The 15,583-nt window shown below is 38.5% G+C and overlaps 1 protein-coding gene across 2 annotated transcripts in view; it reads left to right on the top strand.

The window, feature by feature from the left end:
• SUSD1 (sushi domain containing 1) overlaps nt 1–15,583 on the top strand; it is a 1,084,671-nt gene that overhangs the window by 730,585 nt on the left and 338,503 nt on the right. For both annotated transcript variants that reach the window (XM_044061072.1, XM_044061071.1), the window contains one exon: nt 10,376–10,555. In XM_044061072.1, coding sequence (XP_043917007.1) covers nt 10,376–10,555 — 180 coding nt within the window. The remainder of the gene's footprint in view (nt 1–10,375; nt 10,556–15,583) is intronic.

Here is a 15,583-nt window from a genome sequence, read left to right as displayed (position 1 = left end):
TATTCTTAGGATATCTAAATACAACTGAAAATTCTGTTTATTAGATCTGTTGATCCTGCTACTATTGGAACTGTTTATCTTTATTCCACATTGCTATTATTTCTGCCTCCAAATCCTGATATTTTATGACTTTGTGTCTCTGTACATAAGACACTAATCACTGCAATTTCAATGATCAGTGCTACTTTTGTCTTTTTTTTCCTGGACTACTGTATCTAGTTTTCTTGTATTTATCTCTTGAATTGTTGGTAATGGGTGATCCCACATGATATAAACGTCATCATTCTCTCCAATGCTTTGTGGCTCAGGTTTCCAGTACTTCACAACTACTTCAATATTCTAGTGATTTCACAATCCCCAGTACAACAGTCTTGACACATTATTGTGGCTTTCAGTATACAGGCACTCTGCCGTGAGTGTATCACACTCAAAAACAAGATGTGTGACTGTTTCCAGTTCTTTTTCACAAAACCTGCATTTATCTGTTTCTCCGACGTGTTCAATGGATTTTATAAACAAATTTGCATGTACCCAGCTATGCTGGGCCATCATTACTAACCTTTCATCTTTTCATTTCAATTCACCTCTCTTTAACCATTCCTGCTTCAATCCTGATCGACATGAAGTTGTTCCAGGAGATCTCTGTACTTGCCACAATATTTATGCCTTTTCCACATTTCTTTCCTTCTTAGTGGAGCCATTTTCTTTCAGCCTGAGATGTCATACTTGATAGACCATGCTGCTTTGCCAGAGATGGTCGTCACTTGTCACCTCTAGGCTTTCGGTTACTGGCTAAGGAGCCTGCCTCACCCATAGTACCTTTTCAGGCAAGGTCTCAAGAACAAAATGTCTGACATGAAAATATCACTCACAGATTAATTAAAGGTCACGCTGCTAAACACTAGGAGATTAAATCAGAAACTGCACTCTCTGGAAGCACTCCCCACCCTGGAGGATATTGATGTCTGTGCAGTCACAGAAACTTGCTTCATGGCCGCAGAGAGTACCCCGGCCTTGCAAGGGTGCAGGCTACAGTGCCTTCCACACGTTCAGACTGTAAAATGAACACATGAAAATCAAGAGGAGGAAGAGTATCTGTCTTCATCAAAGATAAATGCACCTCTAGAAAGGTTAGACAGGAAACTTCTTGGAGATACTCCAAGTTCAACTAACTGTGAGTAAGACCCCCCCCCCTCAAGTCATTGTTAGCTATAAGCCCCCATTCAGTGAACCAGGATGTCCATGCTGTTTATTTGGACCTACTTGAGTCAATCAAATTATAACCAAACACTCTAGTAACGGGCAATTTTAACTATCCCTCCATTGACTGGGAAACTTATATGAGTACCAACATGCTTGCTCAAAGGTTCCAGAACTTTGTTAACACTAATGCCCTGGAACAAATAGCATGCAGTCCTACAAGGGGGTCAAATAGTCTCAATCTGGTCCTCACCAACATGGGTGACCAGTGCACCACCACAAGTATAGGACCCTCACTGGTTAAATTGGATCACAAATCAATCACGTTTGAGTTAATATAACACCTGAACTCCTCATCAGGCTAAAACATTCACCAAAGCTATTTATACTCTCATAAGGGATGGCATAAATAATTTCCAAGCTCCTGTTCTCACAGATGGCACTGGCAACTATACTAAAGTATGCACAAATGCCCTCTACAACACTTATACAAATGCATTGACACAGCTGTACCTGATAGGATCTAGATAAGATCCTCAAGAAAAAACAAGCCTCTCTGGTGTACATCTAGCATTAATAAGTTATTCAACAAGAGGAAGACGTTGCTGTCAAAAAATAAAAAAGAGAGATCTCAGCACTGGAAGAACACCCTCCTCTGGTTGAACAAACAAATAAGACAACTTGTAAAATCCCCTAAGTGCAACTTCAAAAAAAAAATTAGCAAACATAGCTATTGATATCCATAAGGCATTCCTCAGCTATATCAGTAACCTAAAAGGAAGGGCCCAGACATGTTCTGAACTAGTTGTGGATGACATCACACACACGGATCCTGTGAAAATAGTTAACCTAATAGCTGACAGGTTTGGTGAAAATTTCACCCCCCATCCCCTCCAAACATTCCACAAAGCATTTCCACTACATCTCCCCCACCTTGCATGTCTAAAAAGCAAGTCATTAATACTCTCTCCAAGGCCAAAAAGACAGCCTCTATGGGACCAGATGGCATCCCAGGTTATGTTTTAAATGGTCTAAAACATGAGTTAGCAACTCCAGTAGGTACTCTCTTCAACCACAGCCTGAGGACTGGTTTTGTCCCTGCTGAATGGAAAACAGCAACCATCACTCCCCTTCATAAAGGGGGTACAGCAACAGACCCTGGGAACTGCAGACCCATAAGCTTAAGCAGCCTTATCTGTAAGGCCATGGAACGAATTATAAGGATATAGGTGATCTCCAAACCCTTGATCCATCACAGTTTGATTTTGTCAAAGGCAGGTCATGCCTGTTAAACCTGGTGGACTTCTTCAAAAACATCACCAGAGCCACAGACAAAGACAACTCTGTGCATGCAGCCTAATCTTGACTTAGCCAAGGCCTCTGACACAATCCCACATTCTGGCATCATTGATAAACTCTAAAAGTTAAATCTCAACCCTTTTGGCATCAGGTGGGTTGCTAACTGGCCCATCGACAGATCACACTCAGTTTGAGATGGGGGCTTTACCTCAACCAGCAGACCTGTCACCAGTGTGCTTCCTTTGGGGTCAGTGTTGGGCACCCTATTGTTTGGAATATACTTATTAGAAGTTCAGGCCAAAACAGAAGGGCTGTGAATGACTAAGTTTGCTGACAACTGCAAATTAGGTGCAATAACTGAATCCCAAATTATATCAATATACTTCAAGAGAGACTTACACAAACCAATGATTGCTGCCAAAGCCATGGACTCCAACTCAATGCAACAAAAATGCTTATCATCCCCTTTGGTAAAAGAGATATCTATGCAGGCTAGGTGGAGGAGTGTCAATATTCACCAAGGATATTCACACCACCAGGCTAGTTGGCCAACACAATGTGTCTGAAATTCTCCAAGTGCAACTAACACTAGGTAAGACTGCAATCCAAATTGTAGCTTGCTACAGATCCCCCACCATACCCCAAGATTCTCACTACACCTTTCTAAACATACTGGAAAATATTAAGATAGAACCAAACACCCTAATACTGGGTGATTTTAACTACCCTGCCATTAACTGGGAAAACTACTCATGTCCCAACACCGTTCTTGGAATTCATAAATTCCAATGCCCTGGATCAATGGTCACCCCTCGTTAGTCAGGTCTGACCATAAGCTAATCAAAAACTTCTCCAAAGCCAACTTCATGCTACTCAAGTCAGAAGTGACAAACTTCATAACACCCATGCAGACCACTCATCCACTCATGCATGAATCATGCCATCCCCTCATCCAAAAAAGGAAGCCAATCTGGTGGTATAAACAAACTTTACAACAAAAGGAAGAAACTTTTGAGGAAAATCCCAGGATGCCTTACTAGCCTCAGTAAGAAACTGAGATGCCTCATAAAATCCTCCAAAGCTAATAAAATTGCCAAAGATTCCAAAGACAACCACAAAGCATTCTATAACTATGTCAAGAATCTAAATGGCAATGCTCAGATCTGCTCTGAGCTAAAACAGAATGGCATTAAATATACTGATCCAAAGGATATTGCCAATATCCTGGCAGATCGATTCAGTTCTAAAGCCAAGAATACAGCATCCATGGGACCAGATGACATCCCGGGCTGTGTACTACATGAACTACAATATGAACTGGCACCTCAACTAAGTGTCATGTTTAATCATAGCCTCACCTCAGGTTTTGTGCCCACTGAGCCTTATCTGCAAGGCCATGGTATCATGGAACTTATAAACAAAGACATTGGCAACCTTCAAACACTGGACCCCACCCAGTTTGGGTTTGTGAAGGGCCGATCTTGTCTCCTGAACCTGATTGACTTCTTTGAATCAGTCTCCAGAGCCATGGACAAGGGTAAGGTGGTGATACCATCCCCCACTCTGGAATCATAGATAAACTTACTAAATTGGGCATTAATCCCTATGTCACCCAATGGGTTGCTAAATGGCTGACTGATAGAACCCACACTGTCAAATCCAGCTCCAGACAAGTGACAAGTGGAGTACCTCAGGGTTCAGTCCTAGGTCAACACTAAGGGACTCTGGCTAACAAAGTTTGCAGATGACTGCAAACTATTGAATCCCAAATGATGTGGATGCTCTACAAAAGGCCCTTACAGAAACAGATGCTTGGTGCCAGAGCCATGGGCACAAGCTCAATGCCAAGAAATGTATTGTTATCTCCTTTGGGAAAAAACATGTATCCATGAATTACCATATAGGTGGCAGTACACTAAACACAGAAAGTGTGATAAGAGACTTAGGGACACAGGTGGACAGTGGTCTCACCACAACAGTCAGGAAATCCTTCTATGTGGCACACCTCATCTTTCATCCAGAAAAAGGAGGTCATTGTCCCACTGTACTCATCCCTCATTAGACCCATTATAGAATCAAGACATCTGCAACAACTGGAAAGGTCTCAGAAATACCTCACTAAAGAATCACAGGCCTAAAGCAGATGAAGGCTATGTCAAACCCAGAGCTGTTGGACATGCTACAAATCCCAATCTAGGGATCTAAACCTTGTCATCACAATAACAAAACATGCTGGACAGAGACTCCCCAGACTCTGGAATAGATTGCCCATACATGTCAAGCAGAGTGCCTCTTTGGACCTCTTCAAGAGGAACCTTGATGATTGGATGGGAGAGTAAATAATGTGGGAAGAAATAGGCTGATAGCCTAGTACCAACCTATGAACCTATGAACCTATCATATAAATAATACCCTATCTAACAACTCAGTAGTGAGAAACTTGGGAACGCAAGTTGACTGTAGCGTAAACTTTGACCACCATGCGTCTACTGTGGTAAGTAAGGCATTCTACTTTGCACACCTTATTAGCAAAGGCATTGTCTCAAGAGCAAAAGAAGTCATACACCCCTGCACTTGACCCTCATCAGGCCAGTAATTGAGTACAGTGCTCCCTTTGGTATGTACCTTACCAGGCACCTGCAGTAACTTGAGAGACCCCAGAGATTTCTAATTAAGAAAACTCAGGGTCTTCAGCACATGCCATACATTGACAGACTGATGTCACTGTCAGTAATGTACAGACTACTTGGAGTAGACTTGTGGCTGGTCTACAGAGCAATCTTGGATCCAAACCTAATGGAAATGCTGCACATCTGCAAGTCAAATGGGACAAGGGTCACCCACTCTAGAGACCTTAACCTGACTTGTGCAATAAATAGGACCCGCTGGAGAGACAGATATGTCTCTCAGAGGTTGCCACTCCTCTGGAATAGGCTTCCAGTTCACATCATGAAACAAAGCCCCTCTATGATGCTGTTTAAGCATAGCCTGGATGGCTGGATAGGAAACTGTAAATTCCTGCTGAGGATTTTACCTATGACCCTCTTAGATATGGGCAGTCATTACTAACTAAGATCTCAAGTTTAGGCAAGATCCTTTATATTGAGTTTCTCTAGTATTATATTGGACAAACACAGCTAGGCTTATAAAGACCTTCAGGTCAATAGCCCAGTAACCACCTATGAACCTAAGAACCTATCTGATCCTTCTTATATTGTTTGTTTTTGACACTTTCAGTTGCGTTCTGATTTTGTCTTCTGGTTAATTTCCTTTTTTGCTTGATACAGAAATGGTTCTGTTAAACTAAGCAGAGACGTCATCTTAGACTTCTTCTTGCCCTGTTTTATTTGGATCTTGTGAGGTCAGCAAATATGTATGCAGTCCCATGACTGCAGATCTACACATTATAAATTTTGAGGAGGACCATACCTCTTTTAGAGTGAGGAGGCATGCACTCATTTTTATATATCATTTGATACACACAAAATATTTTTCTTGTTTTCCTGCCAACTGATCCAGTACCTTTTGGGGCCAGTCAGTCACCCCAAAACTGTAAGTTAGAACAGGAGGAGCAAACTGGTTTATCTCTAGGGCTTTATTACTGTATGTCAAGGCAGTTTTCTGTATCAGTTTTAGTCTTCTGAAGTATTCCTTACTGACTTTTATTTGCAATTGTTCATGTTTTATTGCCGACCCTTCATTTATTCCCAAATATTTATATACTCCCTCCTGTTTAAGTTCCTTTATATGACATTCCTGTCTCAGATTGATATTTTCTTGGTGTTGCAGCTTTCCTGCTTTAAACATTGCTTTTGCACATTTTTTAAGACCAAATAACATTCTTACATCTGTGAAAGTTATAACCACTTGCAGCTGTGCTTTCAACTCCTCATCTGAAGAACTATGGAATATCCACCTTTGAATTTGCATCCTTGGGATAATAATTTGCCCTTTGCCATGGCTTAACTGTGAAGTAGTTTGCTACGGTTTTATGGTCTCAGCAATGTAACTGATCAATGTATGGTGTATCCGTAAGCATTCCTTTATCCATGAATGTGGGATGTTGTCAAATGCTTTTCTTTTTTAATCTGTCCATGAAGTACTTAAACTTCTATATTATGGCTTTATTTAATAACAAATGATCCTTTGTTCCATATTGCTTTCTTTGTGCCCTTTTTGTTATGTTGCTGTAATTGAGTTTTTTTTCCTAAATGACTATAAACTCTGACTGCATCAGTTCCAAGTTTGTATATCGTTGGAAGGCAAGTTACTGGTCTGCAGTTTTTAGAATGGCTTACAGGTTCACTCTCAAGGAGAATTGTTTTTCCTGTTGTTAACCAGGTTGGTGTCCATTCAGGATGTACATATAAGTAATTCTTACTTTGGGTTAAATGTTTGTGTAAAGGTGTTAATTCTTTTAGCCAAAAGTCTGATTGTATGCCTGGGCCTGAGATTTTCCAGTTAGGAGCTTTTCTTAATTTTCAGTGTCTCTGTCCAATACTTCATCCCATTTTGTATCCACTACATTAGAACTCCTTACCGTTTCTTTTAATTTTTCTATCCATTTTGCATCTTTGCTGTGTTCCACAAGGTCTTATTAAATATTTCTCCAAAATGGGTCTATTTCTTTTTTTTTTTGGTGGCGTTTCTATTTCTTTTACTTTGTTTCCCAGTTCTCTATAATTTTTTTTGGGGAGTTATCCATGAATTGCTTATTTTCCTTTATATTTATTTGCATATATTCTAAGATGAAGTAAGAGACCATGTGTGAACCCACTCCTGCAGACATTGGGGTAATAGGGTACTCTCTCTCTCTCATTCATAGTACTGTGATGAGTCTAAATGCCTGTACAAATTTCCTTTAGAAAAAAGTCATTGAGCCCTCCCCTTCTTCCCACTCCCAGTCCATCATTTGGAAAAAAACTTGTAGCTAGTTTTGTACATTATGGACTGGCCACAAGCCATCGCTCCTTTCCCAGAAATGTCTAATGCTTATCTGGGGAAGAAGGCACATTAACATTTATATCTTGGAAAATAATTTTTTGGTGGTCATCACCTTGTCTGATATGATCGTGACATCTCACATGAAGGGAGCCATATTTGGTCTTTCACAATGACATATTCCCTTAGGATTAACCAGCTCTTCCTCCTCATGGTGAACCCCTGAACCAGTTCTTTCAAATCGTTGTTCCCGTTTCTGGTGCAGAAACCAGGATGAAGAGAGAGCCCTCCATACCCTGTACATGCAGTGCCAGCTCATATTTTACCTAAAGTGGGGGTGCCCTGCATGCCCTGTACATGCAGTGCCAGCTCATATTTTACCTGAAGTGGGTGCATGCATATAGGAAGACCACTTTAGAAGGAGCTCATAGCTGACAAACACTTTCCAAGTGGATTATCAACTACAATACTTTTTTGCCTTTAGGCAGTAAACAACCCAGTAAAAGGTGTTGTTTGCAAATGTCAGTCCAGTAGAGGCATGGCTGCTTCTACTGCTTACCTCAAGAACATCTTTGCTGCAGACACCTGTGTCACAGCCACTTGGCCCTCACTGCACACCTTTATCCAGCATTACTGCCTGGGAACAATACTTGGTTACTGAAAGCATTTATACAGCTTCTGAGTTGGTTTGCAGATGATTTAAGAGCATACTTTTCATGTTTTGTGCCAAGGTAGCTGTCCTGTTTATCCTCCCTTTCTAGATTTTTCCCTAGAAAGGCTTTCCTTCCTTTGCCTTTCTTTTGTGCAAATGCAGCCCTGTGGAGAAGGTTACATTTCTTTAGAGTTTCTGCCACAATTAATTTTTAGTGATTGGAAGTTAAACAGACCTTGTACACAGTTTGATATGCCCAGTGTAGCTACAGACCAGTATCTAAAATTTAACCTCCATATACAGAGCCATAATAGCAAAGTAAACAGGATTTTAGTTGTCTTCTTTCCAGTTAAGCACTATTAGTAGAAAGAAACTAGAGTTTTCCATGCCCCAGTAGTTTTGTTTATTGTCCAATATGGTATGTGACTATTAACAAACTTCACTTACACTAACAGCAGGTCTTTTGGAATCTGGCCCCCAGTGTAAGCCTGTTTATAGATAGGCCTTACAAGCAAGTCACTTAACAGTGAGAGTCTTTTGGAATCAGGGCAGACCTACACTGAGAGCATCTCTTTTGGAATCTGGCCCTATGCTCATTAGACTTTATTGCAATTATCACAATACTGTTACACTTCCACCTGCTATGCAAGTACTGACCCATGACTACTATGTACTTAACATACACGTTTTCTGTCTTTCAGAACAGGTTTTGAAAGTTAATAAACACTTAAGAAAAAGGTACTTATTTGCATTATGTTAGCAAAATAAGGAATTCTTATCAGCCCGTATTTATAATGGTGGCTGTAAGAGCCATTTCAAAATGCTCTCTGGCAGCATTACCACTACACAAAAATTGTTCATGAGCTATTAAATCGCTTTTGCATCTTTGTCGTTATTACTCAGTCACTTCCCTATTTTACATAATGATGCCATCTAGTTTTGTACTTTACTCAATATAAAAGTTTCCTTAAGTCTCATGCCTCATACATGTTACCTCCTATTAACATCTCTTAACAGCATCACATAACAGTATTACATTATGATGCGAGTCTACACCATCCCGCAGTTCTGTTAACAAGCATTCAAGTCCAAAATGCTAAATGACCACTGTCTTGAATCTAGGCACTTGAGTGTCTTGTGAAGGCTTCTTCTCATGCTGCAACTCAACAATAAGTTCAGACAGCCACCCGTGCAACTTACCCAAGCACAGTATTCAAGTTTGAGTGAGGTAGGTGAAGGGAGTGCAGATTACATTAGCAACTGGGAAAGGGATTTATGTTTATGGAGCAGGAGTGGAGTTTTAAGGTTAAGGTGTGGGAGAGAAGTTTTAGGGTTAGGGAGCAGGAGGGGGGGTTTAGGATTAAATAGCAGGAATGGAGTTTTAGGTGTAGGGAATGGGAGGGGTGTTTTAAGTTTAAAGAGTGAATGAAAAATTTAGTTTTAGGGAGTGGGTTGGAGTTTTAAGTTAGAGAGTGATAGGGAACTTTAGGATTAGCATGGGGGAGTGGAGTTTTTGGATAAGGGAGCAAGGACTCTGGTTAGGCACTCAATGGGAGTTTTAGGGTTAGAGTTAGGGTTGTGGTAGGGCTATACAGTTTTATAGGGTCAAGTGTTGGGTAGGCTAAGTAGTTACTGGATATTGGGCTAGTGGGAGTTAGGTTACTTGCTTTGTTGAGCAAGTGGCAGTGAGTAAGTGTGTCGTGAGCTACTAGAATGCAAGCACTTGTAGTAGGTCCCCATCCTGCATGCGCACTTGTTCTCTTTGTCTTCATCTGACTCCTTACTGTCTTTTCTCCCTTTCTAACATAACTCACTACTATACACTTTTACCAGCATTACTGTATATATATATATATATATATATTGTATCATTACACACTGTTCTCTCCTAACACTGACTTGTCCATTCTCATTGTCATTCTGACTTGTTGTCTGTGTAACTGCTTCTCCAGCCCATGTTTTTGTATTTTCTGTACATGTTGTCTGTATTTGTAATCCTGCAATACTGTCTCATGACCCATATCACAATGTCAGTATAAAATGTTTTAATTCCTCCTTCTTTTTTGCCACCTAAACACATAGGTAAGTATTGCTTGATTTGTCATTGCCCATTATTGTAGTTAATGACTTTATTTTTTAGTTCTTTTTACTATGTGCCTAGCTTGATCATCCATGATTTAAATTGTATAGCCTATTGTTAAGTATCTCTATGTTTGCTCAGTTGTAATGCATTTTCCTAAAAACAAAACCAAGGATTCACATTTTTTTTACTTTCTTTTTCAGAAATCGACTGTGGCAGTCCTGTGTTAGTACCTAACACAGTAATCATCTCAAGTGGTGCATTTACACATGGGAGCATAGTGCATTACCAGTGTAATCATGGGTTTTACGCAGTGTCAGGGAAGAATTATTCCGTATGCATGCAGGATGGACTCTGGGAAAATGTTACATTACTCTGTAAAGGTAACCATGATCAAAATCTGTCCATATTGTAATTACTGTATAACTTCTACATCTGTGTCCTAGGTGCTGCTAATGACCTGTGAAATGTAACTTTGCATAAATTGCCATATAATTATGACTTTGTGCAGAGTGTTTATGAACATCTCTGAAGAATAAGTATTCTTTATTGTTTCACATTTGACTGCATAGAGTTGGATAAATTAGTATTCCGAGGCAGTTTTAGTAACAAGTGAAGGAGTTCATGATCAATATGCTAGTGATGGCAAAATATCAAAAAACAAAAAGAAAAAAAACATGAGTTACAGAAGATGCCTGTTATATGTCATTGTTCCAGTAGAAAGCTGTAAGTAAGAGACAACCTCCACAAGGTCAAGTCGACTTGCATTGGCCTGGTACAAACACAAGTTTGTGATGCATTTGCTTTATACTGTAATACAATTTATTTGTTTCTTTGCTTGTTAGACAAGTCAATTAACTGATCTCATAACCTTTTTTCAGGTTGAGATAAAAAATGACAAACACAGCAATAAGTGAAGCATGTATAGACAGCAAATGCAATAATAAATAAAGCACAGTTAGGCAGTGAACACAATAATTAATGAAGTACAGAGATATTAATTACAGGTTTAGATATGCTACTGAAACCATAGGTAAATGTATGGTCCGTTGAGTATTGGTTTACAATTTATATTCTTCATATCAAGTTATAAATGGTTTTGTAAAAAGTGAAGATTATAGTGTTTGATTTTTTTTTAAGTTTTACTGTTTGCTCATTTTTTTCTATAAGCACACACAAAATTATATCATGGTAGGTAATAGGAAATAATTCACATAATCTGCAAAGCATCATGGGTAAGTAAAAATAACTTACATCTTTTGAAGAGCAGCTTCTTACTTATGTTGTGGTTTCACCACTACATCCTAACGTATGTTAATTAAAAATGCAAAGTGTTCTACTTGCAACACCTAGCTGACAACTGTCTTTGTAGGAAGTAAGAAACTCCTGTTGATGCATTTGACATGGAAATACAGTAACCTATGCAATGACTTGAAGCATTATAGATTCAGTATTTCACAAAGTCATGGCAAGGATTTTCGGGCGGCCATCCTTATCAATAAAATAAAATGCATAAACAACAAACTTTTTTGCATGAAAATCTATATAATTTCATATTGTACGTGGTAAAGAGGATATATTCAGCTTCAATGGTTTGTTACTTAAATGTGCTTCAGAAAGTGGCCAGTACACTTTAAAAGCATTTCCATACACTTAGAGATATTTTATATAATTCATTATTCTCATCATATTTTATTTCTCATGGCATGTTTTTATTTTATTTATTTATTAACTGGGTAAGCCCACTGGGCATATATGCCCTTTTGCAGGTAAAACCCAGAAGCACTGTCTGGTTAACTGGTTTGCTGTGAGTCAGTAGCAAACAGAATGAGTTTGAGGGAGTCAAACTCTGGACTGCAGAAAGCAGCTAATTAATAGCTCATAGCCTTAATCATATGTTTTGACAGACATATAAAATTGATGATTCTGGTTTACATTGTACTTAGAAATAAAAGCAAGTAAACTACACTGGAGGAAACAAACTGTTAAAATGTTTGAAACATGCCAGTTCCATGACATAGAGGGACAGAGCCCTGACTTAAACTAAGGTAACCCAAGTTCAATTATCAATGCAGTTGCCTAATGGAGCTGGAAGAGGGAGGAGAGGAATAACAAAGATTTACTGCTTGCATCTCTCCGGGGGGGGGGGGTGGGTATTTTGATTACATGCAGTCATGAACAGGCCATACCTGAGACAGCAATAGCTAGGTTAAGCTTGTAGAAATATTTGGGTTCAGTCCCTCACTATGGTCTGGGCAGAGTCACTCTTGCAGGGCCATGCTTATCAATAAAATAAAGTGCAACAACTACTCACTTTTTGGCAGAGTCGCTCTGATATGTGTCCTTGCAGGCAGACCTATATATGCAATGCCAACACATAGGGAATAGTGCCTTAACTTCAAACCACAAACTATACCTCTATGGGTGGATATGGTTAGTCATCAGACACGCACATATGTCATATTCATTCTGCTCTATCAACGCAGCCTGGAGGGATATCTCTCTCTCTCTCTCTCTATATATATATATATATATATATATATATATATATATATATATATATTTATATATATAGACTGTATTACTGATAGTGTGAGATGTACAAGGATATAGCCTTTATGTAACATCTCATGCACTGTATCAGTTTTGAGACATGATGGATATTATGGAACTGTCAGCAATCTGCAGCTTATGGTACGTTATTATTACACCTCTTGTAACTTTCAAATGGAGATCGCATTACAGTAAGGATAGGAAATCTACCCTTGATGTCAATGTAGTGCAATCTCGGAGTTGGTATATATAATTTGCAGGGGGTGTGGGGGGTGCAGGGGGGCTTACCCCCCCTGCAAAAATAATGGACAATGTGTGTGTTTTTGTTTTGTGTTTTTCATGTTTGTTGTTTCAGAGATATGTAATTTGGAGTAGTGTAATTTCGTAGTAATGGGATTTTGACTGAGTGGTATCAGTTAACTGCAGTTCGATGAACCGTAAATTCGATAGGAAGAAGTAGACCCATATATATATATATATATATATATATATATATATATATATATATATATATATATATATATATATATATATATAGATATAGATAGATAGATAATATATATGTATATATATATATATATATATATATATATATATATATATATATATATATATATATATACATAAACTATTTCCTCTTTATTTTTATTCATGCTTTTTCTATTTACTACCTGTCCTTGTCTCTGGTGTAATACTGTTATTACTGCTTCATGTATTCTTTTATGCTTCTTTTAGCATTTTTAATTACTTATTTATTTTTTGTTTATTGGGTGTTCCTATATTTACCTTGGTTGTAATATTTTCTATTTTGTTAAATAAAAAAAGATCTACAGCAATACAGTTGATACAGTGCTGCGCAATAAGGTAGTAAATGAATTAAAAAGCCTTACATTTGGTTCAGTGATAATATCATGAGTAAAGCCATGGGCAGGCAATATGACACAGAGGTTTATAGGAAGTGTGGAGTCAATATAGAACAAAGGTTGGTGACAAATGGAAGTAATTGCATTCAGTCTTTTTTAATGTTTTTAGAAGTGACATTACAAGACATCTGGAAACAAATATTTGTCATTTTGTGGATGATGTGGTTATATAATTGGACTAATACATAAAGGTACAAAGAACTGAAACAAGATGGCAAGACTGAAATAATTACTTATGACAAGACAACTGTAATTCAAGTCTGTTAATGCAAAATAAAGGCTAAGGAAGGCATAAACACTGGAAAGTAGTACATAGTTTGTAAGAATAGAGTGGCAATAGCAAGTAGTCAGTGGTTGAGGGGTGGTCATCCGATATGAATTAAAGATAAACAAGAAATGAGAAAGACAGTGAGATAAAGCAATACAGATGGGACAGCACTGAAATGCAGAGTGAAAGGAATGACTAAAAGAAAACAAGAACCAATGAGCTATTTGTGGAAGCAGTTGGTAAATCCAAAATGAAGTAGTGTGTGCAGTTCTGGAGACCTCGTTTTCATAGAAACTAGGCTACATCAAGACAACTTAGAGAAAGATGTGCACCAAAAGCCACATAGACTGTGGAAAAGGTTGACATGTATAATATTAAAAAGGAAGGAATTGACTGAGATGTGTAAAGGAAACTTTGAAATTCCAGATGAGTGTCAGAGTGGCACAGTGGATAGTGTCGCTGGCCTCACAGCATGAGGCCCGGTATGATTCTCAGTTGGGGTGTCTTCTGTGTGGGTTTCCTTCAGGAGCTCCAGTTTCCTCCCACATTCCAAAGGCATGCAGTAGGTGAATTGGACACTCTAAATTGGACTAAGGTGTAAGTGTGTGCGTGAGTGTGTGGTGCAGAAATATTGTAGCAGGGCTAGCCACTCATTGGTATGAACCTTGGCTCTAGATGATTGTTGCTGTTGAAGTGACACCCCGACCCCATGAGTAAAAATGGGAAAAAGAGTTGTGAATGGATGGAAATCCATAGTGTACAACTGGTACCATATTAAAAAAAAAGATTGCTATATGAGAAGCAGAAAGTTTAACTGGTTACAAATTGGGTAGTTCAGGGGAGACACAGAAGCACATTGTCATATAAATAGCAGGGGATGTTTACAACAACCCACCAGAGGAGATAACAAGGTCAAAAACAGTATCAGAGTTAAAATTGCTTTTTATGCAATGCTTATGGGAGGCGAGAGAAAAGGAAAGAATATTCTTTCAGGAGACTTTGAAACTAATGCCAGAGGTAAGGGGGCATAGTTATTTATAATAAGCTTGATTATGTTAACTCTTTGAAGTTTTTTCAGATAGCACTAAATATCTAATTTCCTCTAAAAATGAAGTTTTTATAGCTTATAAAAAGTGTAATTTATTGATTGAAGGCGCACTTTTTCAGGGTGCTATTTCTATAGACCTCTATAATTTTTTAAAAGTTGACCATCCATTGATCCTGGTGGCTTTTGGCATACCAGAGGTACACCAGGAAGTTCAAGATCAACCTTTTAGGATTATTATTTCAGCTAGTGGTAGTCCCACCCATCCCACCCACCCCCTTAGTGTTTTTATTGATAGGTTACTAAAGAATGTTTTAGATCCAATAACATACCTTTTGAAGGACTTATGGGATTTTTTTTACCAAAATTTTAAAAAATTGGTATTCTGAGAGTTGTAGGTTTTCAACTATAGATGTAATGACTTATTTATATCTATACCCCATGAGGAAGGTCTTGCACTATTTTATGATGCTATTAGGAACCTTACAGTTTTTAATGACACGTTAATTAATTTTATTATGGTAGCTATGGAGTTTATACTTAATAACAATGATTTTATGTTTGAATGTGAGTTTTATAAGCAAATTCAAGTGGGGTGGCGATGGGAGCAAATTGTGCTCCC

The sequence above is a fragment of the Protopterus annectens genome, chromosome 2.part0 (genome assembly GCF_019279795.1).
Source record: "Protopterus annectens isolate FY-2018-M chromosome 2.part0, PAN1.0, whole genome shotgun sequence".
Classification (NCBI taxonomy): domain Eukaryota; kingdom Metazoa; phylum Chordata; order Ceratodontiformes; family Protopteridae; genus Protopterus; species Protopterus annectens.
The sequence above is the reverse complement of the archived record's forward strand: the minus strand, read 5'-3'. Positions and strand labels throughout refer to the sequence as shown.